This window comes from Hyaena hyaena, unplaced genomic scaffold (assembly GCF_003009895.1).
Source record: "Hyaena hyaena isolate Hyena2069 unplaced genomic scaffold, ASM300989v1 scaffold_76, whole genome shotgun sequence".
NCBI classification, from domain to species: Eukaryota; Metazoa; Chordata; class Mammalia; order Carnivora; family Hyaenidae; genus Hyaena; species Hyaena hyaena.
The window spans coordinates 344,239-371,632 of record NW_024080709.1 but is presented as its reverse complement, the minus strand read 5'-3'; the positions used below and the strand labels follow the sequence as shown (position 1 = coordinate 371,632).

Sequence of the window (27,394 nt, the reverse complement as noted above, 5' to 3'; positions counted from 1 at the left end):
AACTCAATTACCTTTCTGTTCACATCTCCCCGATGGCTTTTATCCATGAATTACATCTAATCACAGGTGAGGGAGGTGCCGTGTTGTGGCCCGGGCAGCGCCACAGCGTTCTTGGCTGCTCACAGCTCCTGCGTGCAGGCCCTGGCCCACATTCTCAGGCCGAGGCCGTGCCGCCGTCCCGGATCCACTGTACCCGAAACATGTTTCTCATCTGCCGATTTTCTCAGTGGGGGCTGGCAGAGGTCACCCAGGACACACCCGCAGCCCTGGCCTCGGCCTCCGCTCTGCCTCTTCTCTGACGCACGAAGAGGCTCATCTTCCTGCTGACGGTTGCTTTTTGAAACTGGAGGCACTCGGGCTGCTTTCGTGTCTTTGTTAAGGTGGAACCCGTCCCCGGGACCAGGGCAGGACGAGGGACGTGCCGCCGGGGCGGGTCAGCGCCTCTCCCGTTACAGCTGAGCTCTCACGCCACGATGCATGGTCCCTCGTTGCAGGTTCAGCGTCTGTGGCCAGATATCGGTCATTCGCTTCCCCGACACTGTCAAGCAGATGAGTAAATACAAAGTCGTCCTGTCGCCTCAAGACAAGGACAAGCCTTTGGTCTCCGTGGAGACGGACGCTCATGGATCATTTTGTTTTAAAGCAAAACCAGGGACCTACAAAGTCCAGGTACGATGAGCTTTGTTTGATTTAAGTACTTGATGTTTTATTGAAGATATTTAAGACACTTGGTAATTTTTAAAAGGCTTAGTATCAGTCAGAATGCGGTTCCAGAAGAGCATTTTTATTCCCATTGTTTTACTTTGAAGCCTTTACGTCCCTCCTGTCACAGCAGAGCAGACGGCACCCAGTTTGAAAGTGGTACTCAGGTGCCTCTTTTCTCCAGTCCCGATGTTTATGAGGCATTGCTTTCAGATTGCCACCCACACCTCCACCTTCTGAGGCCTTCTGGCTGCTATAGACTACCCGTAGGTCCCAAAGAAGATCCAAATTCACCCTTTATGGATGGTGGTTCCACAGTGCACGGCTTCCGGCCCCCGAGGCCAGCACAGAGCTTGTGTTTCCCACCTCGGCCTGAATTCAGGATGACTGGTCAGGCACCATCTGATTTCTCCATCGAGGCAGGCAGAGAAGCCGGGGAGACCCTGGCCTGTGGCCTCACCGCAGGGGCGAAGGCCTCAGCACTGGTCGGGGCAGCAGGCGAGAGATGGATGGAGCCCGAGGTCAGCACACTGTGCCTTTCAGTGCCGCGGCCCTGTTCACGGGACGGCTGCCCAGTGCGGCTCTGGCTCTCATCTGTCCAGTCAGCTGCTGCTCTTCCTCCCTGAAGAAAGGCAGGTGAGGGGGCTCGGAGGGTCCCTCTGAGCCTGTGCTCTCCCCTAGAGCAGGTGGGTGTCCGCTGTGAGGAGATAGAGTCAGGGGAGAGTGGTTTTCCTGCTTCCACTGAAGTGTGGTGTGTGCGTTCATAGCCTCTTCACCAGCCAGCCAGCTCTTGTGAAGTTGGCCGCACTGACAAGCCTTTGGAAGCCCTTTTGAAGCATAAGGGACTTTCCAAGGAAGGGCAGCTTTGGGAGGTGAACTTTACTTGGGATGAAGTAGCCGACTGGACTCTTCCCTAGTCCTCCTTCTTAGCCTAAGAAAGGGCCCAGGGAAAAAGGCTGAATTCTGCCAGGAGCTCATCTGCATAGTATTGACAGGTTCATAACTTCTGTCCTGAGTGACCTCAAGCCGGAAGGTTCTGGGATTTAACAGTTTCCCCCCAGTTATGGGTGACAGCCCTGTGCCACAGGTACCCCTTTGTGCATGCCGTGCCCGGCCGAAGCCTGGCTCTTCTGTATCTCGTTAGAAATGTGTTTTCTTCACATGGCCCATTTGAGGATTTGTTGTGATTATAAAACTCAGCCTAGCAATGAACCTCCGCCCTTCAAAGTACTTGGGCCCAGGTGAACATTCTGGGGCTCTGCTGGCCGGGGGGCTGCAGCCTCGATGCCGACGCTGAAGTCCTGTGTGTTCCGCAGGTGATGGTCCCTGAGGCGGAGACCAGAGCGGGGCTGACCTTGAAACCCCACACGTTCCCTCTTACCGTGACCGATAGGCCCGTGATGGACGTGGCCTTCGTACAGTTCTTGGCATCGGTTTCTGGGAAAGTCTCCTGTTTGGGTAAGATGTCACTTGAAAGCAAGAACAGATGGCTTCAAAGAAGTAGGCAGGTAGGTGGGATTTTTGGTGAGCTGTTCCCTGTGGGATAGTGTTAAAGGTGGATCCATATTGTGTACGATTCTGAGTAAGTGCCACACGGTGTCACCAGAAACATTTCTCTTGGAGCATTTCTGCTTTGGCTCCTAAAAGAACACATGGGTTTCTTTTTTCCCAGCTCTGTCAGTCACCAGCTGTGAGACAGTAAGCACTTACTTGCCCAGCCGCAGTTTTTCTTCTGTAGAATGGGAATATTAATGGCATTCAGGGGATCTTAAAAGTGTTATGTCAAGCTGTGTGGCACACACGTTAAGAACATGGACTCTGAAACCAGACTTAAGGGCTTGAACCCTCACTGTGTGACTTGGAGCACGTTACTTAACCTCTCTGTGCTTTGAGTCTCTCCTCTGCAATATGGAGGTAATAACCGTGCCTGCCTCCCAGGGTTGTTGTGAGGATCAAACAAGTTAGTGCATGTATAGCCTGTGTGAGTATTTGGAACCCAGCAAAAGTCATGCAAATCTTTGCTATTACAGGAAGTGTTAGGATGATGATAAAGGGCCTAGTTCTGTGCCATTCAATAAGGTTCCACCATCTTTCTTCCTTTTTTTAATGTTTATTTTATTTTTGAGAGAGAGTCACAGAACATGAGCAGGGGAGGGGCAGAGAGAGAGAGGGAGATACAGAATCTGAGGCAGGGTCCAGGCTCTGAGCTGTCAGCACAGAGCCCGATATGGGGCTCGAACCCACGAACCATGAGATCATGACCTGAGCTGAAGTTGGCCGCTTGACCACCTGAGCCACACAGGTGCCCCAGATCTTTCTTCCTTTTTTTCTGGCTTCTGCTGGTGCCCCATAAACGTCACTTCCCACGTTTCACCTTGCATCTGACATAGTAGGTATTCTGTAACACCGTTTTCCCTCTCCCGGTCTTCTGTGCCTCACACGGGGGTATTCAGTAAGTGATGGGGTCGCTTTCTCCCTCGGTGGCTTCATTGTGTGGTACGGACGACCCACAGGGGAGACGTCTTGGAGTCAAGTAGATGCACGCTGGCTTTGCCGGCACTGCCCTTCAGGAGATAAGTGGTGGCCAGCAGCACACAGCGGTGGAGGGTTCAAACCTGTGCCGTGCTTGGTGAGGGCAGGCAAATGAAGCCTTTCTTCCTGCCTTTTCTCCGCAGACACTTGCGGCGACCTGCTGGTGACACTGCAGTCCCTGAGCCGCCAGGGCGAGAAGCGGAGCCTCCAGCTCTCTGGCAAGGTCAACTCAATGACTTTCACCTTTGACAACGTGCTCCCCGGAAAATACAAAAGTAAGAACCAAAGGCACCATCTCATGGCCCTCACATTCTTCCTGTCTTTCTGTAGTTTCTAAAACCCACCTCTCAAATTGCATCCCAGCTGTATACCTTTACTTGTTTGACTCTTCTTTGCCCCTTGACCTTGAACGTGCATTATTTAGCAACGGATGATTGTGTAAGAATTGATGTTCCTTCCGTGCACTAACTGCCACCTTGTTAGGACAACCGACATGCTGCTTCCGTTTGGGGAAAGTGTCCTCATTCATGCCATTTTTACTCTAAATGCCAGAATAGAGAGCATGAAATAATTACAGTGACGTAGTCTACTTAGCAGATGTGTGACCATGGAAGGTTTACTTGATCTCCATGAGACTCAGTTTCCTCTGCTAAAATAGGAGTAATACAGCCTTTCTGTAAAGTACCAAACAAAATGAAATATAGTATGTCCAGTGCCTTGCCAACATTGGTTCTCTTTACCTGCAGTTCGAGAATTCCCATTGCCTGTATGTCCGCTTTTTCGAAGCTCAGCTCGAACTAGTGGCAATGACTAGCTTACAAAGTAATCTTTTTTTCTGGGAAATTACATTTTCTATTGTATCAAGTTTTGGCAAACTATGGCAATGAGGGCCAATTGCCTGTTTTTATAAATAAAGCTTTATTCAAACACAGCCACACCCATTTGCTTACATCTTCTCTATAGCTGCTCATACGCTATGAAGGCAAAGTTGAATTTTTGACTGCATGATGTGCAAAGTTGAAAATAAGTACTTTCTGTCCCTTTATAGAAAAAGTTTGCCGATCCCTAAATATTTTTACTTGTAAGCGTAACCTTTAAGTACCATTGAATTTCTTTCTTGTTGCTGTTAATAACCATTGATTTCATTTTCTTTAGTACTTGTTCTAAGCACGACTAGCTCTGTGTGTATGTGTGTGTGTGTGTGTGTGTCTGCACATATACATTTTTAAAAATTCAGTCATGAAAAGATCCCTCCCTTTTTGTTGAGGGAGGTGGTGTGCCCTGTGCCCATGTGAGTCTGTGCTGTGGCTTTTCCAGTAAGCATCATGCATGAAGATTGGTGCTGGAAGAACAAGAGTCTGGAGGTGGAGGTTCTGGAAGATGATGTGTCCACAATTGAGTTTCGGCAGACAGGCTACATGCTGAGATGTTCCCTTTCTCACGCAATCACTCTGGTATGAATGGCTTATGGGGATTCTCTTATTTGGAAGGCCTTTTGGAAAGCAGGAAGGACCAGCATGCCAAGAATATTATAACCATAGTTAAGTCAGATTTCTCCCTCGGTTCTCCCCGCATTCAGGAAAGCCTGACATGGGACTTGAACCCACGAACCATGAGATCATGACCTGAGCTGAAGTTGGACGCTTAAGCAACTGAGCCATCCAGAAGCCCCAGTATGCTGTTATTAATAATGGCTACATTATTAATAGAAATTAATAATAGAAATAGACTATTTCTCTAGTCTATTCCAGTGCCAAGGGCAGAGCTGCTAAGACCTTCCTGTCTTGTTGAGGTAGTCTCCCTGATGGGCAGGGTACCACCTGGGTTTCAGGAAGGAGAACATGTTTGTAGGCCTGTCTAGGTCCAGTCATGAATTTTATAGAACTTTCTGGCTCCAGACAGTGGCAGATGTCACTGTCAGGTTCTAGTGGAGAAACTGAGGCGAATGGCAGTGAAGCAGTCGCTTACGTTGGACACTTGGAGGGATCGCGGCTGGTGTCCCCAGATCCTGTGGGCTGTTCTAGGTACTCAGCCTAATGCTGGACAAGCACTGTTATTCCAGGACATGGGTCAGCTGCTGCCCGGTGAGAGCCAGTGGTACATGTTTAGGAAATTGTTCCTTCCCTCAAACTCTGCAGCGGGTTTCGTTTCTCCTAGGGAAAGATCCACATTCCTTCACGCTGGCCCTTCCGTACCCCGACCTCCTCCTCCTTTGTCTGCCTTTCCCCCTGGGCATTGCTTACCAGCCTTCGCCACTTGCGCACCAGGCTCGTCCCCTCCTCTGGGCCTTTGCATGCAGGCTTCCCTCTGCCTGGAACTGCATCTTCCCCGGAGATGCGCGTGGTTGGTTTCCTCTCATCATTCAGGCTGCAGCCGTAATGGTTCCTGCTTAGGAGATGGCCTGCCCTGGGCCCAGCAAGCTGAGAAGCTCCTGCCGTGATCATGCTGTAGCCTGCTTCCCCGGTCATTTTCCCCACCACGCCATTACTATTAGCCAAAATCTAATTTCTTTGTTGATCACAATGGATTTTCTGTCTTCCTGTATTAGAACGTAAGCCCCTTGAGAGCAGGAGCCCCGTCAGCCACCCAGGCCCAGCCCTGGGTCTATCACATAGCAGGTGCTCAATAAATATTAGTTGATTGAGTGAAAAAGAGCATGTTTTTGCGGGAAGTTTTTGAAGGTTTTTAATTTTCCTGTGGCGCCCAACTGCTCAGATGATTAATGGGTAAAACAGACGACTGGTTCAGAAACAGAAATATTATTAATCATCTTGGTGTCTCCATCTCCCCTGGTAAGTCATTGTATTGGCTTTGGTCCCTTAGGAATTTTATCAGGATGGAAATGGACCTGAGAACGTGGGGATTTATAACCTCTCCAAAGGAGTCAACCGATTCTGCCTGTCCAAGCCTGGTGAGTCTGGAAGGACTGATGGGCTCTGAGTTAGAGAAATGGAAAGGCACCCGAGGACCGTCGTAAAGGCTTTTTTTTTCCTACGTTGGTTCAATTTCAGTTGTGGCTCATGTCCCTGTTTCTCCGTTTCTTTCCTCTGGAGGGAGTGCTGTTTTTACCCAGAGAATTAGAGCTGGGGGCTGCAGAGTTCCTGGTCTCCTTGGGTTTGACTTAGGTAGAGACCACTGGGCCCTTCCCCCTTGAAAAACAGTACGCCATTGGGCAACGATCTCTCCTTAAAACTGATCTTTTTAAGATAAAAATTGGACCATCTCCCACCTTGCTTAAAATCCTTCAGTGGCTTCTCTTCCTGTTTACCAACTGTACTGAGGTACAATTTGCAGACCAGAAAACTCGCTCATTTACAACATACAAGGATTTTTAGTAAACGTACCCAGTTATGCGAACATAACCATAATCAAGTGTAGAGCATTTTCATCTTAGAAGAAGCGATCTTCGTGCACGTTTATAGTTCATCTCTGCCCCTAGCTCCAGGCAGCCACTCACCTGTGTTCTGTCTCTGTGGATTGGCCCTTTTTGGGACATTACTTACAGGTGAGGTCCTACTATACCAGTATTTTGTCTGGCTCCTTTCACTTAGCATGGTTTTTTTTTTTTTTTTTTAATGTTTTATTTCTGAGAGAGAGAGACAGCATGAACAGGGGAGGGTCAGAGAGAGGGGAGACACAGAATCTGAAGCAGGCTCCAGACTCTGAGCTGTCAGCACAGAGCCAGATGCGGGGCTCGAACCCATGAACTGCGAGATCATGGCCTGAGCAGAAGCCAGACGCCTAACCGACTGAGCCACCCAGGTGCCCCCACTTAGCATGGTTTTGAACCCTTGTGTTTTGAAGCTCACGTCAGAGCAGGTGTTAGTGGTTTGTGGCTTTTCCTTACTGGATCCCATCATGTGGCTAGATCACACTTTGTGTGTCCATGCACCAGTTTTTGGCTCTCCTGACCCATGTTGCTGTGAACATTTGTGTACAGGTCTTTATGTGGACATCTGTTTTCCTCTCTTCAGGGTTAGAGACGCAGGAGTGGAATTGCTGGATTATACGGTCCATTAATGTTTCTGGGCTTTGCTCCGTGCCCTGTTTTAGGAAGGAGGTCAGGCTGTGGTTATCTTTTGGATCTTTAATAGAATCTGTTAAGTGAATGTCTAAGAAACTGCCAAACTGTTTTCTGATGGGGCTCCACCTGCGGTGCACGAGGGCTCCTGTTTGCCCACGTGTTCACACCGTTCTTTACTTTTTGATTTTAGCCATCCTGGTGGGTATAAAGTGGCATCTCATTGTGGTTTTATTTTGCCTTTTTGTAGTGAGTAATTCAGCGACTTCTCTTGGTTCTCAAGGTGAAATACAAAGTATTCCCCATACTCTGGACAGTACCTGGTTTATAGTAGTGCTCTGTCAGTGTTTGTAGAATGAAAGAATAAAGTGAATGGAGAATTTTTTTCTGCTAGTAATTGTACAGAGGCTTCCTCAGTGTGATGAAAACAGCAGCCGCGGTTTGAACCAATTTCAGGTTTTTGTAGGAAGAACATCCAAAAAGGTTGGCTAATGATCATTTGGGGGGATAAATTGTCAGACTTTTCTCCTTCCTGAAACTGTCAGTATCCTCTGGCAAATGACTTACGCCTCTAATCTGAGTGTTTCTTACACAGGGTCATGTGTTCTCTGCAATTCTTTCATTTCTGGCCTTTCCTCCATGCCCCGTTTTAGGAATATTTCTAGGAAGGAGGTCAGGCTGTGGTTATCTTTTGGATCTTTAATAGAATCTGTTAAGTGGAAAATTCTCAATCCCATCTGCAGCGGAAATGTACTTCCTGTTCCTTCTGCACGTCCCTGTTAGCTCGGTTTGTGCAGATTAAACTACTGTGAGTTGTTCAATTATGGAAAATGAAATCCTGAGCTTGTGAGGGGCCATTAAATGGACCCGGTCGTTGGTAAGAAGCTGTTGCAGGCAGCAGAAAAGGCATTTCTGATCCGGTCATTACCCATCTGCTGTGTGTTGCGTATTCAAGTGCCTTTAGATTTCAGATGGTGGAAGCGCTCAGTGTAAGAGACACTCTCCTCTGAAAACGACCTTTGATTTCCCGGCTGCAGGTGTGTACAAGGTGACCCCTCGCTCCTGCCACCGGTTTGAGCAAGCGTTCTACACCTACGACACGTAAGCTGGGCCTTCCCCCCCGCCCCATGGTGTTTGTGAACCTTTTTCTGTGGGGGTCAAGTGAGTGCATTCTTTCTGGAAAATAAAAAGAAATTTTTTTTGTATTTTTAATGGAAGAGGTAAAGCTACGTATTCAAAAGAATCTCTATGTAAAGATTTTAAGACATTTGGATAAATTATTGAGGAGATGGAGATGAGCTCTCTTTCCCAAGAATTCTGTGAGCCCAGGGATGGAAGGCTATGGTTTTCGAGTACCTCAGATACCATCTTGGTTCAGTCTTCCAGCTCTCATTGATGGGAGTTCCAGTCTGCCATCTTTACCTTTCCACAAATGCTTGAGGGTTTCACCAGGAATTGGAAGTGTCGAGTGTTGGATTGGAAAATTAGTTTATTGTTTACAGCACTGATAGGTATTTCGGGAGGTCCCTTAGCCCACGCTAGGAGCGATTTCGTGTAGTGTATTTCAGGGGCAGAACGGTTGCCTGTAGAGGGTGTTGTGTGTGACCCTTTGAGAAGAACTGGGGGATATTGCTAGTGTTTTCTTTCCACTTTGATTCATAGGTCTTCCCCCAGTATCTTGACGTTGACAGCCATTCGCCACCATGTCCTTGGAACCATCACCACTGACAAAATGATGGATGTCACCGTGACAATCAAGTAAGGCTTGTGCTCCGCGGTGGCCCGAGCGCAAGAGGGCGGTGGATGGGGGCCAGGAACTTCCCTAGCAGACACTGGGAGAATTATTTTTGATTTCTTATCTCTAGGTATGTATACAAATGGCCTTTCCTCTTACACGACACAGCCATAAATTCACGGCAGCCTTGATCCTTTCCTTTTATGATTCAAGAATTAACCGTGGATGAGGGAGAGCCTTCTGACAGCTCATTTCAGTGCCTTAAATCTCTGTGTGAACTCTCTACATTCCCTGTCTTTGCTGAAGGAAAGAAAAAAATCTCTGGCATGTTCATTGTATTTCAAGTGTTTTAGCAAATTTGGAAAAACTGCCTATTTTTCTAGAGCCCATTCCTTGAAGGCTTGGAGAGTAGAGAGCACCGGATATATGAAGGGTCACAAGAGAGAAAGTACATGAAAGGCAGAGCCTCACTGAGGGTCAGGTTCAGGCGAATGTCCTTTCTGAGAGGAATTTTCACTGTGTGGTGAGGTGCATCTGACACCCTAATTTCCTTGAGAAATGAAAGAGTTTGGGCAACATGACCATTTTGTGCCTGAAAATGGAAATCTGAGTAACTTTCCCCTCCTTACCGTGACCTCCGCTGTGTGTCCATCTTTCTGTCTGCCGCCTTTTCACCTCCTCCGCCCCTGCACAGATGTTGAGTTCAGTGCTCAGGGGCAGCCCCTGCGGTCGTGGGACTTACAGGCTCATGGGGGACACGGGCAGTGGTCCAGGCGTCACACGCAGGACTGTGAGGTTGCATCTATGAAGAGGGCTTTGAATTGGACCCTGTGGGCGCCTGGGGGGGGGGGGGGAAGGGGAGCACAGGGGAGGTCGGCCCCGCAGGGCTAGCCTGAGTTAAAGGTCTCAGCTCTGTCGCATGGCCCTATGATGTGTTTTAAGTAAAGGAGTGATTTTTTTTTTTTTTTTTTTGCTTCAGAAAGATTCCCCCTGGCTGCCGAGTAAGCACACAGAAGAAGCCACATGAGGGAGGCGGGGGCAGAGGCTCTTGCAAGGGTGTAGGTGGGAGTCAATGGGGGTTCAGCCGGATGCAGGGCAGTGGAGGAGATGGAGTTGACAGGCTGTGGCAAAGCTGACCAGCGGGGTCCGGCAGCGCGAGTGTCGGGGACAGCCCGTGGCTTCTGGCGGAGGGCAGTGGATTGAAGGGGTGCCCCGTCCCCCAGGGCAGCCAGGGGTCTAGGACAAGGACTTGGCAATGTTTCCGTGGGCCCAGGGCGGTGCCTGGGGCTGGAGGAGTGCCTTTTACTGTCCTCCTGCTTGGAAAGCAGCAATTACTGCTCGGACCAGAAATTCAGATTCTGACTAGTAGTGACCCTGTGTTACCCTATTTTCAGCCTTTATGGAATTCGTTTTTGTGACTTCAGAGGGAGCTTTGTTTTGGTTGCTTGTGCCAGGGATTGTAGAAGCTGGACAGGACTGCCTGGATCCCGCATGGGGACCTTGTGCTCACCGGCTCCCAGAGCGGACTCCAGGGCGTCGCCCTCCACAGACCTGCCCTTGGACTCTTCTTTCCCCTGCACCCCATACCCACGCAGTCCACGCGCAGACCCTTGGCTTTACAGTTGAAATATGCCCTTCGTCTTGTCCCTTCTCAGCACGTTGCCTCTGTGCTCTGGTCCCGTCCACTGTGTCCTGCCTGGCTTTCCTCTTTGGGCAGTGGCTTCATGACTGTGTTCTCCGTGCGGAAGCCAGAGTCCTTTTAAAGTAGCAGCGTCATTCCTCTGCTTACAACTCCAGTGGCTTTCCATCCCGCTCAGGATGAAATCCGGGGTCTGACACCTGCTCCTCCTAGACCCTCGGGCGCATCTGACTCTGCCCTGGGTCCCCTGCCTGGGCCGCCTCAGTGTCCTTGCTGTCCCCTGGGCACGGCAGGGGAGCTGCCCCCAAGGCTCCAAGGGCTTTTTACTTGGTGTTTCCTCCCCAGCCAGGGGGCCTAGTGAGAACAGCGCCCCCACACTGCTTTACTTTACTCCGTCATATTTCATCTGACATCACTTTCTGTTTATTGTCTGCCTCTTCCCCCTGGGGTGTGGACTCCACGTGGTTAGGGAACATCATCTGTCCATGTTGCTGGTTCCCTGGACCTGCTAGTTACTGCTGCTGTCACAAGGAAGTTCAGTTTTTATTTTTCACGAAACGATTGGTTTATGCAGAGCAGGGCCAGAGCGTGCCGCTGGGGCGGCGTCCGAGGTGGCCGGGCTTCTCCTGACAGATGACTACTTGTAGAAATGTCCAGTTCCCACCGGCCGCAGCAGGAAGTGACTGCGTGCCCTGGGCTGCTCCTTCCTTCCTTCCAGATCTTCCATCGACAGTGAGCCCGCCTTGGTCCTGGGCCCCCTGAGGTCCGTGCAGGAGCTGCGCAGGGAGCAGCAGCTGGCCGAGATCGAGAGCCGCCGGCAGGAGCGGGAGAAAAACGGCAAGGACGACGCTGGGGAGGGACGGACCAAACCCCCCGCCCAGGAGATGGTCGACGAGTTACAAGGCCCCTTCTCTTATGACTTCTCTTACTGGGCCCGGTGAGCTCCCTCCCTACGGCGTCCTCTCTTCTGACCTCCTTCCCAGCCGAGGCCGGAACCAAGTAAACGGAAGGGTTTTCGTTGTTTTAGGTCTGGAGAGAAAATCACCGTCACCCCCTCGTCTAAAGAGCTGCTCTTTTATCCTCCGTCCATGGAAGCCACCGTCAGCGGAGGTAAGTGTCAACTCGGTGAGCCAGCGACACATCTTTGCAGTTAACTGTTTCTTTACCTGCATTTAAAAATTTATTCTCTGTGGTGGTTCTATGGAAACCACTTTTGTAGGGCTCCTTATAATCCCCTTTGGCACAAAGCCGTTACCATTTGGTGAGTGAGTGAGTGAATGGACCGTCTTAGTCGATGAACGTAACTGGTTATTAGAGGTTGGGCGATCTCTCTGGGGAAGGACTACTTTTTTCCCCGATGTTTTTAGCTTGTTACCGAAAGGAAGGTGAAAAGCAAAACCATCCGTTGTTGACATGTGAGCATTAGCCATCATATGTCTGAACTGTCCATGGTGTTTGTATCTGTTGATAGGAGCGAGAGGGTCTTTTTGGGACTGGACAGTTAGAAGCGATGGCTGGTGGGATGGCTGTCTTGTGGCTTCCGACAGTGTTCTTTAGCGTTGTGGGTTCAGTAGATCGTGGGCATTTATGTGATCCGTGTTTGGCAGGAGAGTATATTGAACAGCATGCCTCCTCTGCGGGCGTCCTGTTTGGGGGCTCATCTGCACCGGTCCAGCTGCACAGCCTCTCCTCTGCTGGACAGGCCTTGTGACAATGGAGAGATGGGTAGTGGGACCCCAGCCGTGATTAGATTTGTGCTCATGTCCCTGTCAGGGGTGGAGGGAGGTGTGGGCCGCCGAATTATGGAGGTTTCTGATATATATATATATAACAACCTGCTTTGGAATGAGCTTCCTGTGTCTCTGTTTTGAGCCCTTCTTTAAGCAGAAGCTCCCCCTCCCCCCAAGTGCCCCCTCCTGCTGCAGCGAAGGCCCGCTCTTCTGTTGGTTCCCTGTTCAGAAAGCTGCCCGGGGAAGCTGATTGAGATCCATGGGAAAGCGGGCTTATTTCTGGAAGGCCAGATCCACCCGGAGTTGGAGGGAGTGGAGATCGTCATCAGTGAGAAGGGGGCGAGCTCGCCCCTGATCACAGTCTTCACCGATGACAAAGGTGCCTACAGGTAAGCCCGTGACACGGTGCTTGGCTCGGGGCAGGCGGGCAGCCCAGGCGCCCTGGGGCCAGCGAGGTCTCTGCAGGCGTGAGGCACAGCCGCCTCCAGCGTGCTCCCTTCTGCTCAGCGTCGGGCCCCTGCACAGCGACCTGGACTACACGGTGTCCTCGCAGAAGGAAGGCTACGTTTTGACCGCGGTCGAGGGAACCATAGGAGACTTTAAGGCGTATGCCCTGGCCGGCGTCAGCTTTGAGGTAACACTTGGGTTTTCGAAAAGTGGTTTTACTGAGCTATGATTGGCATACGATAAACTGCATCTAAACCGTATAATTTGATGGTTTCAACATACGGGTGCACCCGGGAGAGCAGTGACGGTCTGGCACCCCGCTCAGTGTCCTGGTACCCCTTGACACCCTCCCTCCCAGCCTCCCTGCTCATCTGGTCTGCTTTCTGTCACTACAGATTAGCTTGCACTTTCGGGAGCTTGACACAAATGGAGCCTTACAAGATGTACTCTATTTTGGGGCTCCTTTCACTCAGCAATTGGGAGACCTGTTGACTTTAGCTTGTTTGCACGCCTTTTGGGAAGTACTTTAAACTCTCATCCTTCACTGTGTCCTGTGGAAAAGGACAGAACGTTCCTGTAGTGGTGTTTGATGTCTCTCTGTCTTCTCACTGTCCTTCCCAGGAAGAAGTGTGCCGTGTGGTGCCCACAGTGAGTCTGGAGCTCCTTGACTGTATTTTCACATAGAGGTTCAGAGAAAAGGACAGACCACGTCACATACAGATTTCAGATTTTGTAGCATGGGATGCATTTTTTTTAAATAAATTTTTATGTTTATTTATTTTGGAGAGAGAGAGTGTGAGCAGGGGAGGGGAGGACAGAGAGGGAAACACAGAATCTGAAGCAGGTTCCAGGCTCTGAGCCTGATACGGGGTTTGAACTCCTGAATGGTGAGATCATGACCTGAGCTGAAGTCAGACACTTAACCGACTGAGCCCCCCAGGCGCCCCGACACAGGATGTATTTTTAAAGCAAACTCAAAGATACTTAAACCAGGAAGAAATCTTTATACCACAAGAAATACCCAAGATTACAAGGAACTGCTATAATTGATAAGAGAAAGACAATCCCATAGAAATAAGAACAACAAAGTATATGAAAAGGCACTTTCAGAGGCAGTACCGGTGACTGATAAACGTAGAAGAAAGGCCCAACTTCAGAAGCGACAGAAGGAAGTTATCACCGAAGTACTGGTTTTAGCTTATATTTGCGGTGACTCAGGCAGTATCCAGTTTTGGGCGTGTGTTTTCCCACGCGTAGATAATTCACGGAGCCATAGCTGGTCACGACCACCTCGGTGTGCAGTGTGGGGCGTCTCTGAATTCAGAGAGCATGACACCCACCAGTTCTGCTCCCAGGAACAGAGGAGAACATAAGTGCATACAGATGCACATGTTCCAGGAAGTTTCGACCGTCTCCTTTTCTCTCACGGAAGTAGGTGGCTGGTCTTCACGCAGCGCTCGGCCGCCCCCTGCTCTAGGCTGATGCGCATGAAGACACGGTGCGGCAGACGTGTGGACTGGCAGGAGAGGGAAGCCGGGGCCCGTGCTTGCGGGAAGACCGCAGGTGCAGGGCCCGGCTGCCCCGCTGCAAACTTGCCCGTCGGTCAGCGCCGCTGTCACGTTTGTACGTTTGTGTGGGCATAGGAGCCGTTCTGGAAGGTGACAAACCAAACTATTAACATCAGGTACCCCTGGGGACAAAGAGTAGTTGTTCTGTGCGCCGATGGATAATAAACGAAAAACAACCCAGAAGAGTTAACCTCCTGACCCGAGCGGCTAACAGCACCCTTGGTCTGCTCTTCTTTCTCCCCCCAGATCAAGGCAGAGGATGACCAGCCCCTGCCCGGGGTTCTCTTATCCCTTAGTGGTGGTGTGTTTCGATCCAACCTCCTGACTCAGGACAATGGCATCCTGACCTTCTCCAACCTGGTAAGGTGTCCTGTGATGAGCCGCCTGCACGTGTTCCCGCGAGGGAGCGGGACATGGTGCGTGTGACTCAGCTATCGCTTGACAGCGTGAGAACAGAGCAGTGGCCTGGCATGTTTTGCGTTTCTTAGGGACCAAATGTAATTAGAATATTGTCCCTACTAGGACTTAATGCTGCGGATCCTTGTTCCCTTCTCCACACACTTGTTTTCTGGCCACCGGCGTGTCACTAAGACAATATAATTAATTACCATGGCCTCAGCGGCTCCTGTCCTAGGCATCCCTTTGTTTGACCACAACACTGCGTTGTTCAGAAGGCCGAGTCTTACTTGCTGGTTCGCCTGTGTGTGTTGTGCAAACCGTGCTCCCCGTGGTGGGAGGTGGCAGCGTTTCGTCCAGGACGAAATCTGACGCCCTGACTGGTGGGGACTTGGGAAGTACATGGTACTGGGCCATTCTGTGGGTCCTGGGATGTCGCAAGCAGGCAGCAAGGCGTATCTGAAGGTTCACATGCTGTGCGCTGCTGCACACCCAGCTCAAAGCTTCCCCCCGCTGCTTACTGGCTGTGTCGTCTCAGGGGAGTTACTTGGCCTCCCTGAGCCTCCGTTTCTTCATTTATAACATTCAGATTGATTTCTTCCTCACACAATTATAGGCATGTTATGGCGGCTGCTCTAAAGGTGTAATTGCTTCATGGAACCATTTCCTGGAGACTGAGTCCCCATGTCTGCCTATGTAGGAAGCCCTGGGACGCTGGTGGCCTCAGTCCAGTCCCTGATGACCGTAGTCACCATGTGTCAAGCCGCACCTGGGTGTGGCAGCAGAGGGTCAGCTTGTGGTTGTCTCTCCACAGAGCCCTGGCCAGTATTACTTCAAACCCATGATGAAGGAGTTCCGCTTTGAGCCATCCTCACAGATGATCGAGGTGCAGGAGGGGCAGAACTTGAAGATCACCGTCACCGGGTACCGAACGGCCTACAGGTAGGCAGCCTGCCTGTCCCTGTCCCCCAGGCCTGGGCTGTGGAGTCCCACGCAGGCCTCTGTGACCCAGGACCTCCCACCCAGCCTCCATTCAGGTTTCACAGGAGAGGCAGAGGAGACAAGAGACCAGGCCCAGAGAGTTTTGATGGCTGCCTTTTTCTTCTGATCCCTCCAAATTAGTGATTCTGTCACAAAGTTCCTATTCTGAAATTGGCCTGAGAGTGCCCATTTAGTTGCTTAAAAATTTTATTTGTACAAGAGCTTGAAACTCAAATTAAATTTTTAGAAGGAGGAAATGAACTCCCTTGAGTGAGGCTTCAGCATGTTGGAGAGCATAAAATGTGCAGTCTCCCTCCTCATCTTCCAGCTCCTTGCTTCTGCCGTGTGCAGAGGACTTCCCTGGATGTTGGTACACGTATACGATACTGCGCGATAGCTATGTTAGCCGTACGTAGCCACGAAGATGTTTATACACACACCGTACGTACCTGTAAACAGACACAAGGGCACTTGAGATGAAGATTGATTGATCAAAAAGCTTAGGAAAATGGGCCATTTTCAAAGGAATATGTAGAACGAGAGAGAAACTGTTTTCATTTCATGGAAGGCATCATTACTTAAAACAGTTTGATGAGAGTAAGGTAAAACGGAATAAAATAAGGCTTGGCCTCTGTTAGTTGTAATTTCCTGGGGCGTCCATTAAAACGTGCGAGCAGAGAAACTGATGGCAGTGTTTGGGCGGGCCCGGGCCTGTGGACAGGAAGGCCAGAGTGGGAGTGACGAGGCCAGAACCGAATCACCTGGGTCTTCGAGGTCAGTTCCCAGCTGGGCTGTTTTGCACTGTGAACTGTTGGTACGCTCAGGATGCTTTACGTCAAATCCTCCGTGTGCTGCCCAAAACCCCGCGCGTAGCCTGTTCCGTTTCTTCTCTCGTTGCTCTAGTTGCTATGGCACGGTTTCCTCCTTAAACGGGGAACCAGAACAGGGTGTGGCCGTGGAAGCCGTGGGACAGAGCGACTGCAGCATTTATGGAGAAGACACCGTGACGGATGAAGAGGGGAAGTTCAGACTACGTGGACTCCTGGTGAGACGGACATCTTTTATTAGTGGGATTTTCACACTGTGGTTTGGAGCTGCTTCGTGGTGCCTGTCTCCAGGTGTGCTAGGAACAGGCTGGGCAGGAGTCTGGGGCTGCGGTCTTAGGGTTCTGGAAGCCTCCTAGTCCCTATCTTAACTGATAGCTTACCTTTCATGGAGCTGACACATTGGGTTGGTGTTTTGTGGCAAAATTAAGTTGGGAAACAGTGGGTTTGGTGCAGCTTTTGCCTGGCATTGGGTGGTTACGGTGTAAGGCAGCGCTCTCAACACCACATGCCTGTGGGGCCAGAAGAGATGCGTGGATGGTGAAGGGTGCTGGGTGCACACATGGGGCTGGTGAATTCAAGAGCAGGCAGCGCCACGGAGCCCCAGCTCTCACAGCCACGTGGGAAGATGGACTCGGGGCCGCCAGATCCTTTGCGTGGCCAAAAGAGAATCCAGAGTTCAGATTTCCCTGTGAAAGCTCCTGATTTCTAGGTGTTAACAACTAATTAAAACAAACAAACCCAGAACGCACACCCGCACCTTCTTTGTGTGGGCCACACAGCTCGTGTGTGCTCTTGGCTGCCCACCGGCAGCATGTAGGTCAGGGTTTGTGGTGCTTGCTCCTCCGTTTTTATTCGTGTGTTCGTGCATTTGCTCATCCCGCAGACCCTGCCTGTGTGCCGCGTGGCCACTGAGAGTGAGGGTGGGACAGCACCTGCTGGACTGGGTCACGTGGGCTTTCAGATTCAGGGACAGTGTATTTATAGTTGACCGTAGACACAGGCACACAGAAGGCTAATGTTTGCCCAGGTCACATGGGCTCAGATGTAAACCAGCTTGCCAGTTCATTTAGAGATGTTGGGGCTCAGTCGGTTAGGCGTCCGACTTTGGCTCAGGTCGTGATCTCACGGTTCATGGGTTCAAGCCCCGTGTCGGGCTCTGTGCTGACAGCTCAGAGCCTGGAGCCTCCTTCTATGTCTCCCCCTCTCTGCCCCTCCTCCGCTCACACCCTGTCTGTGTCTCTCAAAAATAAATAAATATTAAAAAGAAATTATTAGATATGTTGGGGCAAAGCCATTCTTTCCCCAAAACAGAAATACTCCCGTCTATTGTGCAGGGTGCCCCATTGTCAGATGTTGGGTACCTGGGAGGCAGGCTGGATGGTTTCCTGGTGCCTGGGGTGCCCAGCTCAAGGAGGAGGATGGACCTGGGGTGTCTTCCCTGCTGTGCCAAGGGGGGAATGTGCACGTTCTGATGGTCTAGCTGGGTGCACACCGACTGGGGGGCTCCCCGTGCTCTGCTCTGCCCACCGCTCCTTCTCCCACTTGTTCTCACCAGTGACATCAAGGTGACAGTCACTTCGCCATCCTTAGGTGTCCGCACAGGCCTTCCTGAGACGCTCCTTCTTGCCACCCTCCGCCGTGTGGGAAGGCCCTGGCACCAAGGAACACGCTGCCCTCGAGGCCTGCTGCCCACGGAGAGTGGATAGGGCAGCAGGGGTGCTGTGTAGCCTCATGCTGCCACCGCCAGCGCCCAGGGAGAGGGGCGGGTCATGGGAGCCAGGTCTTCGGTCTCACGAGTTCAGTGCAAGCCCAGCCTTTGCAGTTCTGTCCTTTTTGAAAGGCTGTGCAGACGCCCTTCTGCTCCCATCTGCCTGGGTTTGAGGCCCACCTCTGTCATTTCTTAGCTATTTACGGTCAGGAGAGGTGTTTATCCTTGCTGTACGTGTTTTGTCATCTGTATGAGGACGAGTGACATAGGACTGGTGTGAGTTGATACAGGTAGCACACGGTGGTCCGGGCACGGTGACTCAATAAGTAGTTAACAAGCAACAACCAGCAGAGCCTTCCCCGAGGCGGCCTCACCGGACTGCCAGCTCGGGGTTTGGTCTGTGGCTGTGTGAGGCAGCAGCGTGAGAAAGGGTCTGGGGGGCCTGTGCAGGCTGGGCTTAGGGGAGCCCCCTTTCCCCTGGGCGGACCCCATGCTCCAGGCTTACCTCACTCTCACGGTTGCGGGAACGCAAGTTCTCTATCCCCTTGCGGGTTCCCCCAGCGTCCCACTGGCCCAGACGTATTCTTCTAAACTCAGTGTCTTCACACATTTTATTTAAGTAAACCGAATATAGTTCCTTCTCCAGCGCAGTAGATTTCTACTGTAATCGGTGCTCTGAGACAGCCTCCCCCTCCTAATAGGTTGGTAAGTTATTAGCGCTCTCAGTGGGGTGTAGAGTCGCAGCCCTTGCCCTCCACGTGCCAGGCCATACTTGCTGGAAGGGTGGCCTTAGACATTGCTCAGTGAGGGTTGGGATTCGAGTGTGCCAGGCTCCCAGAGCACCCCGGCCGGAGATCCCTTGCTGAACATTTCCTAAGAATTTCGACCCCAGTCAGGGTTCGGTCCTTCATTTCGCCTCTCCTGGCACGTTGTCAGGACATCTTGGGTTGAGACACCCCCGCCAGAGGATGAAGATGAATCCTTCACGAGGGAGGAGGGGGCCGGTTGGGATGGAGCTGGAGCCCTAACGGCCCAGGCGCGGGAGTGAGCGGGCAGGACCATCCCCCTTGTCTTCACAAGTGATCATTCCTGTTGCTTCCCCTGTGGGGCACACGGGGCTGTTTGGAACCGACCCCAGTGCTGCCAGTCCTCACCGAGCTGTAAAGTCAGTGAAAGTGTCTACGATCAGGGCCAGCATAGGTGTGTTCTCAGTTTTTAAAAAATAATAGCTTTTCGTCTTTGTAAAGGTGCCACGTGCTCATTGTAAAATAGTTCAAGCAGCATATCCAAATGGACAGAATCTTGAAAGGGTAAAAAACACACCCTAAAGCTATCAAAGCACATATTAGTTTAGTAGACCAGAACCATATTATCCATGCTAGTTTATTTTTTTTTCATGTTTTAATTTTTTTTAATGTTTATTTTTGAGACAGAGAGAGACAGAGCATGAGCAGGGGAGGGGTAGAGAGAGGGAGACACAGAGTCCAAAGCAGGCTCCAGGCTCTGAGCTGTCAGCACAGAGCCCAGTGCGGGGCCTCGAACCCATTAGCTACACATAGACACTTCTGAACTTGGCCTGGTGCTTTAGTTCCTAGCATATCATCAGGTCAGTTGTACTATTGATCAGAAAGGAGTTGCTTTAAGTTTTCTTAGAGTAATGATTTATTTGGTAAATGTTATGTACACCCATAAATTTGAGCAATAGAATGAAGTTTTGGAAGCAAATTTTTTGTTTATTTTGAGAGAGAAAGAGAGTGAGTGAGCGCAGGGTGCTGTCAGGTGAGCAGGAGTCAGAGAGAGGGGGAGAGAGAGAATCCCAAGCAGGCGCTACACTATTAGCACAGAGCCTGTCTCGGGGCTCGAACTCACGAATCATGAGATCATGACCTGAGCCGAAATCAAGAGTCAGATGCTTAACTGACTGAGCCATCGAGTACCCCTAGAACAAACTGTTTTAAAAAGAAAAATTTCACATCTCACTTCACAGAACCCCTGTCCATCGTACGCCTTTGGGAGCATCATTGCAGATACCACTCCCTGCGTGTGTGCAGGCAGAGGGGAGCGGGGGCGGCAGCCCTGCAGGAGGAACTTGATCAGATTAAGCATATCGTGCTTACAGTTTTGGAAAACAAAGCCAAACCTAATTTTCCTTGGGGACTGAAGGAATTGCAGGCCTTCAGATAAACGTCAGGGTGCTTTTAAAAGGCACTCCTGAGCGGGTTAACAGGCCGCAGAACGGAGGTGGGGTGGAAGTGGCGGCGTGCTCGTGTGGAGGGCCTGTGGTCAGAACAGGCTCAGGCCAGGTCCCAGGCGGCGAGCCCCCTGCCAGAGAAGTGACCCCTGGGTTTGCTTGCAGCCAGGATGTGTGTACCACGTGCAGCTCAAGGCAGAAGGCAACGACCACATCGAGCGGGCCCTCCCCCACCACCGGGAAGTCGCGGTAAGGCACCACACTCCGCGGCAGACGTGGCAGGACTGCTTCCCCGACCAGAGGCCCTCCAGTGCTTCTCTGTGGCTGCCTTTCATCTGTCACCGGGGGGGCTCTGGGTCCTAATTAAGGGTCCTCTTTGAATACTGTCATCTTCACAAGCAGCATCTCCTGCGGGGTTTTAATGAGCAGCATGGCTGTCGTGAATCCCAAGAAATTTGAGCTGTTGTCTCTTCACTCCACCTGCAAGCTCTGATCGTTATTCTCCAAGTTGAGGAGCTCAGTGTCTAAGTGGCATTTCAGATCAAGGGAGGGTAATAAAGACAACATGGGCTTAATTGGTGGCGGGGCCATCAGATCTCCTTATATCCAGATGACCTTGCTTTTTCCATTTGGTGGGTGGAATCTCTTGATATTCCTGATCACGACTTCCCTAACTGATCCCTAAAGAGGTAGCCCTCCCTCCAACTCATGGGAAGTAGCCTGGGAATCATTTGAAGTGAAGCTTTTCCCCTGTGGAATGACTCTCATTTGCTAGACTGGAGGGCTTGGGTGGGGCAGGGGGCTGCCCCCTGGTGGCTTAATCGGGTGGCGTTAGGCATGAAGATTCTGGGGGTCAGGAGTGTGGTGTGTAGGAAGTGGGTTTTCTTGGTGTCTTTATGGCATGTGGCCGTGACAGCCGCATCTTACACCTTTCCGTTTCCCTGCCCTGGTGGCTAAGGCCAGCGGCACGGGCACTCATGGAGACCATGAACAGGAGGGCACCCACCCACCCATGGGGCAGCCAGAGCTCAGCCCCTGCTGATTGCTGCCAGGTGAGAACATCTTTCTCAATCTCTAAGAGAGGCCGGACAATCTGGCTCTTTTTGTGTTTGAAATTTCTTTTTTAAAATAATTGAAACCAAGGGGAAAAAAATACCAAGGAGAAAATAATTGAAACCAAGGGGAAAAAAATACTGTGCTCATCAAACAAAATGTGTCTGGGGCCCATCCGCAGCCTACATGCCCACTGTCAGCTTGTGCCCTTGGACTTGGTGAACTTGGCCCCCTTACTGAAGAAGTGACATTTGCTCTGAAATAGCTCATGGGACGTCACCCAGCAACCTCCCCTCCCAGCTTCCTCACTGCCAACGCTCCTGGTCTCTTTCTAGGTCGGCAATAATGACATTGATGATGTAAACATCATAGTTTTCCGGCAGATTAATCAATTCGACCTGAGTGGAAACGTGATCACTTCCTCCGAGTATCTCCCTACGTTATGGGTAAGGCCAGCTTTTACGGTTAGGGTCTTTTCGGCTCTGAGAAGAGTAGGAGGGGGCTATTTGGGTTTGCCCAGCGCTCGCGCTAGCGCGGTAATGCTGGCCGTGCTGAGGCTGAGGTCGAGATCTAAGAAGCTTCGATCCCAGCGGGTGTCTGGGAGAACAGTTGCTGATTGCCGGAGAGAAAAGCGTCATACTCTCAGATACCTTTGTTTAGCTATTCATAGAAATATAGCTTTGGAAGCTTTGTGACATACACTTAATAAATGCTCAGCACGACCTAGAGTCTAAAGCGGAAAGATGATTTTAGGGCGGAGTGCCTTGTAACTTGTAAAGTTCTGTCCAGGGTGAAGGTGTGGGCAGGGGACTAGGAGTCGGACAGTCTGAGCTGTGTCCTGCTCTCCCTGCCGCCACACACAGTCAGTCCGTGCTGGACCTTGGGTTTCTCCTCTGTGAAGCCCTCTTAAGCTCTCTTCAGGTTCTAACAAAGCCTCCATGTCTGCAGTTCATGAAATGTTTATACAAGGCTCTATGATCCCTTGAACAATGTCAGTGAATTGCCAGGAGGGTGTATTTTCAGAAGCGCTTGTGATTTTATACACTGTGATGTGTTTGATTTGGGAGAGAGCATGCGCTTAGGTTTTAACTTCTCTCTTAGCTCACCCTTCCTTCCAGGGCTGCAGGCACGTTGCTTGTTGGGGGTGAAGAGGGCTGGGTGGCTGTGGGGCAAACAGGAGCAGTCGGGGGTGGGGACACACAGCTCCTTGGCTCCATGGGACAGGTGTCGTGTTGGAGTCCTGGCCCAGGGGTGGCGTCACTTTCCAATTTTCCAGAGGAGCTGGGAGCTAGAGTTATTTGAAATCATTTGATTTTTAAATATAAGCACTGAATTCACTTTTGCTTGGGACACCGTATAGGGCAGAAGGGCACATATGTAGTCTTGGATGTGACCCTTAGGCCTCCAGTCTGTGACCTGTTTTAGGAAAACTCCTCGTGACCTAAAGAAGAAGGGTCATGGTGGGCCCTGGGGAGGGGCGGCCGTGCCATTCTCCTGTGGTGGGTGCAGGCTGGAGCCCCAGACCTTCTGCGTCAGGCAGGGCTGTACCGCCTTCTCACGTCCCATTGCTGTGGTAGAGAGAAGGAGAACAGGCCAAAGAAAGGCTAGAAACAAAGGACTGAACTGCTTCTGGAAGCAGCCCTGAAAACCAAAGGCAAAATGGGAATGTGTTATGAGGTCTTAATAAGGAATACTTGTGGGCTTGAGGGTATAGCCTTTGGAGAGGCAGTGCCAGAGGGACCAGACCCTCAGAGGGTCCAGCAACGTGGGCTGAGCGCCAGGCGCCACCACCAATAGGTTATACGCCTTTAGGTGACGCGGGCTCTGGGCCTCCCTAGAGGTAGTAATGGTACTTGTTCAAAGCCAGGCTTGGTGACACTGTGTGTAAAGTGCCTGTCGCTTGCCTGGCACGTTATAGCGTATCAGAGGCTGCTCCCTTTAACATTGCCATCATACTGACACTATTGCCATTTGTACATTAACGTTAAGTTGCCAGAATCGATTTTAAAATCTTCCATTTCTATGCAGGTCAGGGATCTGGAGGCTCATGTGATGGAGGAATGCATTCTGTATCCTGTCGGCGGCAAGGGGCGGGGAGGGTGCTGGTTTCTCTTTCAAATAACTGTGTTTCTAAAGAGACGAGCTATCCTGAGGAAGAAACGCAGTGTTGGAAATGAAATGTTGATTGTGTTTTAATTACAGAAGCACGTCCTGCTTTGTTTCTCCTCTCCAGGTAAAGCTTTACAAAAGTGAAAACCTCGACAGCCCAGTGCACACGGTCTCCCTGGGCCAGTCTCTCTTCTTCCACTTCCCGCCCCTGCTCCGGGACGGCCAGGTACCCGCTGCCCGCGGCTCCACAACAGCCCCTGCATCCTGCCCCACGTCCCCCTTGGTGGAGACGGCTGACGTGCTCTCTGAGTCGGGGTGGGGAAGGAGGGCTCTGCAGCATTCACGGCTGCTTAATCTGCTGTTTTCCTGTTTACTAAAGTAATAGACGTTCACGGCAAGAGATTTTTTGGGGGGGAGAAAACAATCAGATATAGTCCCATCGTCTAGAAATAACCCTGGTCAGTGTGCTGACAGGAATCCTTCAGTCTTTTTTTAGTGTGTGTGCTTGTGTGTGTGTGTGTGTGTGTGTGTGTGTGTTAATAACTCAAGGCCGGGACTGTTGTGTACATTGTTTTATAATCTGCTTTTCAGTGAGGAATACATCAGAGATCTTTTCTCCATCATTACATGTTTTGTAACTGGTTTTTCATGGTTGCACAGCCGTCCATAATGCAGGAAATACGATAGTTTATTTAACTCAGGCCTTAACGGTGGATGTCATATACTGATGCTGGACAAGTTGCAATGGAAGTTTGGAGTCGCTCCCCGTTTCTTGAGATGCCCTTTGAAATAGCTACTGTCCACTTTTTTTTTTTTTTTTAAAGATTGAGCTGTTATTTTAAGTTTTATTTATTTTGAGAGAGATGGAGTGGGGGAGGGACAGAGAGAGAGGGAGAGAGAGAATCCCAAGCAGGCTCCCCACTGACAGTGCGGAGCTTGACATGGGGCTCGAACTCACAAACTGTGAGATCATGACCTGAGTGGAAACCAAGAGTCGGACACTCAGCCACCTGAGCCACCCGGGCGACCTGATAGTCGCTGTACACGGGAAGCGTCTGCACTGTGGAAGCAGCGTGGGCTTTGGGGTCCGACTCCACCTGGGCTCACAGCCCGCTGTGACATGGGAGCAATAACTGGCCTTGTCCGTGGTTTAGGGCAGAGCTGGTAGTTGCCCGATGCAGGGCTCGTGGTGCCCAGCACACACTGGGGCTTCGCACACAGGGCTGTGACTGTCACCGGCACCGTTCCCAAGATGCTGTGTGCTCGGAACTTGCCAGCTGATGGGCCGCTTAAGTGTCATCCCTTAACTCAAGTGTCACCTCCACTTAGGACTGAAAGCAGTCTTTCTCCGTTCCGTCACGTAGCTCCCTCTTCCGAATTGGCTCGTAATAACTTTCCATGTTTCGTAAAGTCAGATTCTCAGAGGACCACAATTGTGTCGTAGTTGAATGTGCTTATAAGAAAGTGCCGCCAGCTCTGAAAGCTTTATTGGAAGATGTGAGCCTCCGAGAGGCCGGGGACATGGCTGTCACCAACAGAAGAGCCCACTGAGGTTCCTCCTCTGGAGTTAGCGGCCTTGGTTTGGACGTGTACACGTGGGGATTTCTTTCAAAACATAAAGTCCTTCATAGAAGTAACTTCTTCTTTCTTGTGCACAGAATTACGTCGTGCTGCTGGACTCCACGCTCCCCAGATCCCAGTACGACTACGTCTTGCCTCAGGTCTCCTTCACTGCAGTGGGCTACCATAAACACATCACCTTGATCTTCAGTCCCACGGTAAGGAGGGGGCTGTGGTGGTGACAGCCTGCAGGGGTGGCGAGAGAGGACAGCCGTTTGAGGACCCTCGCCTTGAGTCCTGACTACATTCGGATTTCCCTAGATGCTTTCTGCTTTTTCAAGTGCTGATGCCTTTGGTTCCCTGTGAGGAAGGAAGCGGTCAGTGAGGGCAGGGAATTTGTTTAGATCAGTGGCTCAGGAGTGATTTTTAGGGACAAGGGTCACCACTGTGTTGCATTTGGGTGTTGGCCTCCAGCCGGAGCCACGTGACTTCTGCCCTGCCCAAACTTCTAGAACCTGCTGCCAGTTTACGGGAATCAGGAGGACACAGGAGCCTGTAAAGGACGCCAGAGGTTATGAGTCAGCAAGGTGTAGGTTATGGGAAACTGCAGCACAATAACCTGGAAACCGATTGACTTGACAGATTGCAGGAGAGGGAAACAAACCACAGGTGGAAGGGATATCTGTAGATTAGAAGAAACTTGCTCATTTTATGAGCTACTTGCAATGTGTAGCCCACTGGATCGTGCATGGAACAGACCGAAAAACAAAACAGAGCAAACAACACACCCATGTAGCTCTCACATTCGTGGGATAATTCTCTAGACCAGTGCTTCCCGAAGCTGGCGTGTGCTGGAATCACCTGGGGATTCCGTGCGCACATCCGTAACAGAAATGGGCTCCAGGGCCCAGCCTCAGACCTACTGACTGTGAGCTTGGTGTAGGAAGTAAGAGTGGAGCCCAGGGATCTATAGTAAAACAGAAATCGGGCCTCGTAGCTCCTGCACTGATCCTTATTGTAGGCCTTATCGGTGTGAAGAGCAAGAGCTCTGTTTTTCCCTTTTTAAAGAGAACTGTGTGCCCAGCAATAGATGTAGCCACTTCTTGTTCCTTTTTAATGGCCGTGTAGTGCTCCTTTGTGTAGCTCTACTGTGGTATGTTCAGTTAGCCCCTGCCTGATGGGTGTTTGGGTAATTCCTAGTTTTCTGCTGTTACAAATGACCCTTTAGTGGTGGGCCTTGTGCGTGCATGTTTTTGAATGTTTGCCAGTCTGTCTTTGGAATAGACTCCAAGAAGTAGGTTTGTTGGATCACAGGGTCGATGCTTCTGGAATTTTGCTTGATGGTGCCACCTCCCATCCGTAGGGCTCTACCGTTTGCATTCCTACCAGCAATGTGTGTAAGCACCCCTGTTCCCCACCAGGGTATGACGGGTTTTTGCAGTGTAATGGATGAGAAGTGGTACCTCCACATCACTGTCCTCTGTGTTCATCAGCCTTCCATGTGGTTCAGAACCTGGGAATTGCCCTTTCTGGGAACTGTTTACTTTTGGACCTATTTTTCCTAGATGGTTCTAGATTTTTCTGGTTTGTTTCTAGAATGTTCTAGATTTTCTAGAACCCATTTCTAATCTGTTTGTGTAAGAGGGATATTAAACCTTTGCGATATACTTTGTCCATACTTCTTCCCAATTTGTTTATTTTTTCATTTGGATTATGCAAACATGTAGTTTATTTTTTATGTTAAAACGTTTCGTTCTTTTTCTCATTGCTTCTGAAGTTTGAGTCATAGTCTGGAAAAGCTCCCCCACTCCCAGTTTTATTTATTTATTTATTTATTATTTTTTTTTATTTATTTCTAGGAGAGAGAGAGACAGCGTGAGCAGGGGAGGGTCAGAGAGAGAGGGAGTCACAGATCGAAAGAGGCTCCAGGCTCTGAGCTGGCAGTCAGCACAGAGCCCGACGCGGGGCTCGAACCCACAACCGCGAGATCATGACCTAAGCGAAAGTCGGACGCTTAACCGACTAAGCCACCCAGGCGCCCCCCCCACTCCCAGTTTTAGAGGAATTTATTTTCCCGTCAGTACCTGTATGGCTATATTTTATACATCTCCATCTCAAGCCATTTAAGGGTTTTTCCTGGTGTAGGGTATAAAGAATAGCTCCACATTTATCTTTCCACATGCAAACACGTTACC

General features: G+C 50.6%; 1 protein-coding gene across 1 annotated transcript in view; it reads left to right on the top strand.

Annotated features, from left to right (window-relative positions):
• LOC120232711 (nodal modulator 1) overlaps positions 1–27,394 on the top strand; it is a 55,961-nt gene that overhangs the window by 22,454 nt on the left and 6,113 nt on the right. The window contains exons 12-29 of the mRNA XM_039233578.1: positions 495–669; positions 2,019–2,160; positions 3,378–3,509; positions 4,552–4,688; positions 6,058–6,145; positions 8,293–8,356; positions 8,918–9,013; positions 11,348–11,566; positions 11,657–11,739; positions 12,589–12,748; positions 12,867–12,993; positions 14,621–14,734; positions 15,585–15,712; positions 16,655–16,796; positions 20,643–20,726; positions 21,866–21,976; positions 23,764–23,865; positions 25,298–25,417. Of these exons, the coding sequence (XP_039089509.1) occupies positions 495–669; positions 2,019–2,160; positions 3,378–3,509; positions 4,552–4,688; positions 6,058–6,145; positions 8,293–8,356; positions 8,918–9,013; positions 11,348–11,566; positions 11,657–11,739; positions 12,589–12,748; positions 12,867–12,993; positions 14,621–14,734; positions 15,585–15,712; positions 16,655–16,796; positions 20,643–20,726; positions 21,866–21,976; positions 23,764–23,865; positions 25,298–25,417 (2,224 nt within the window). The remainder of the gene's footprint in view (positions 1–494; positions 670–2,018; positions 2,161–3,377; positions 3,510–4,551; positions 4,689–6,057; positions 6,146–8,292; positions 8,357–8,917; positions 9,014–11,347; positions 11,567–11,656; positions 11,740–12,588; positions 12,749–12,866; positions 12,994–14,620; positions 14,735–15,584; positions 15,713–16,654; positions 16,797–20,642; positions 20,727–21,865; positions 21,977–23,763; positions 23,866–25,297; positions 25,418–27,394) is intronic.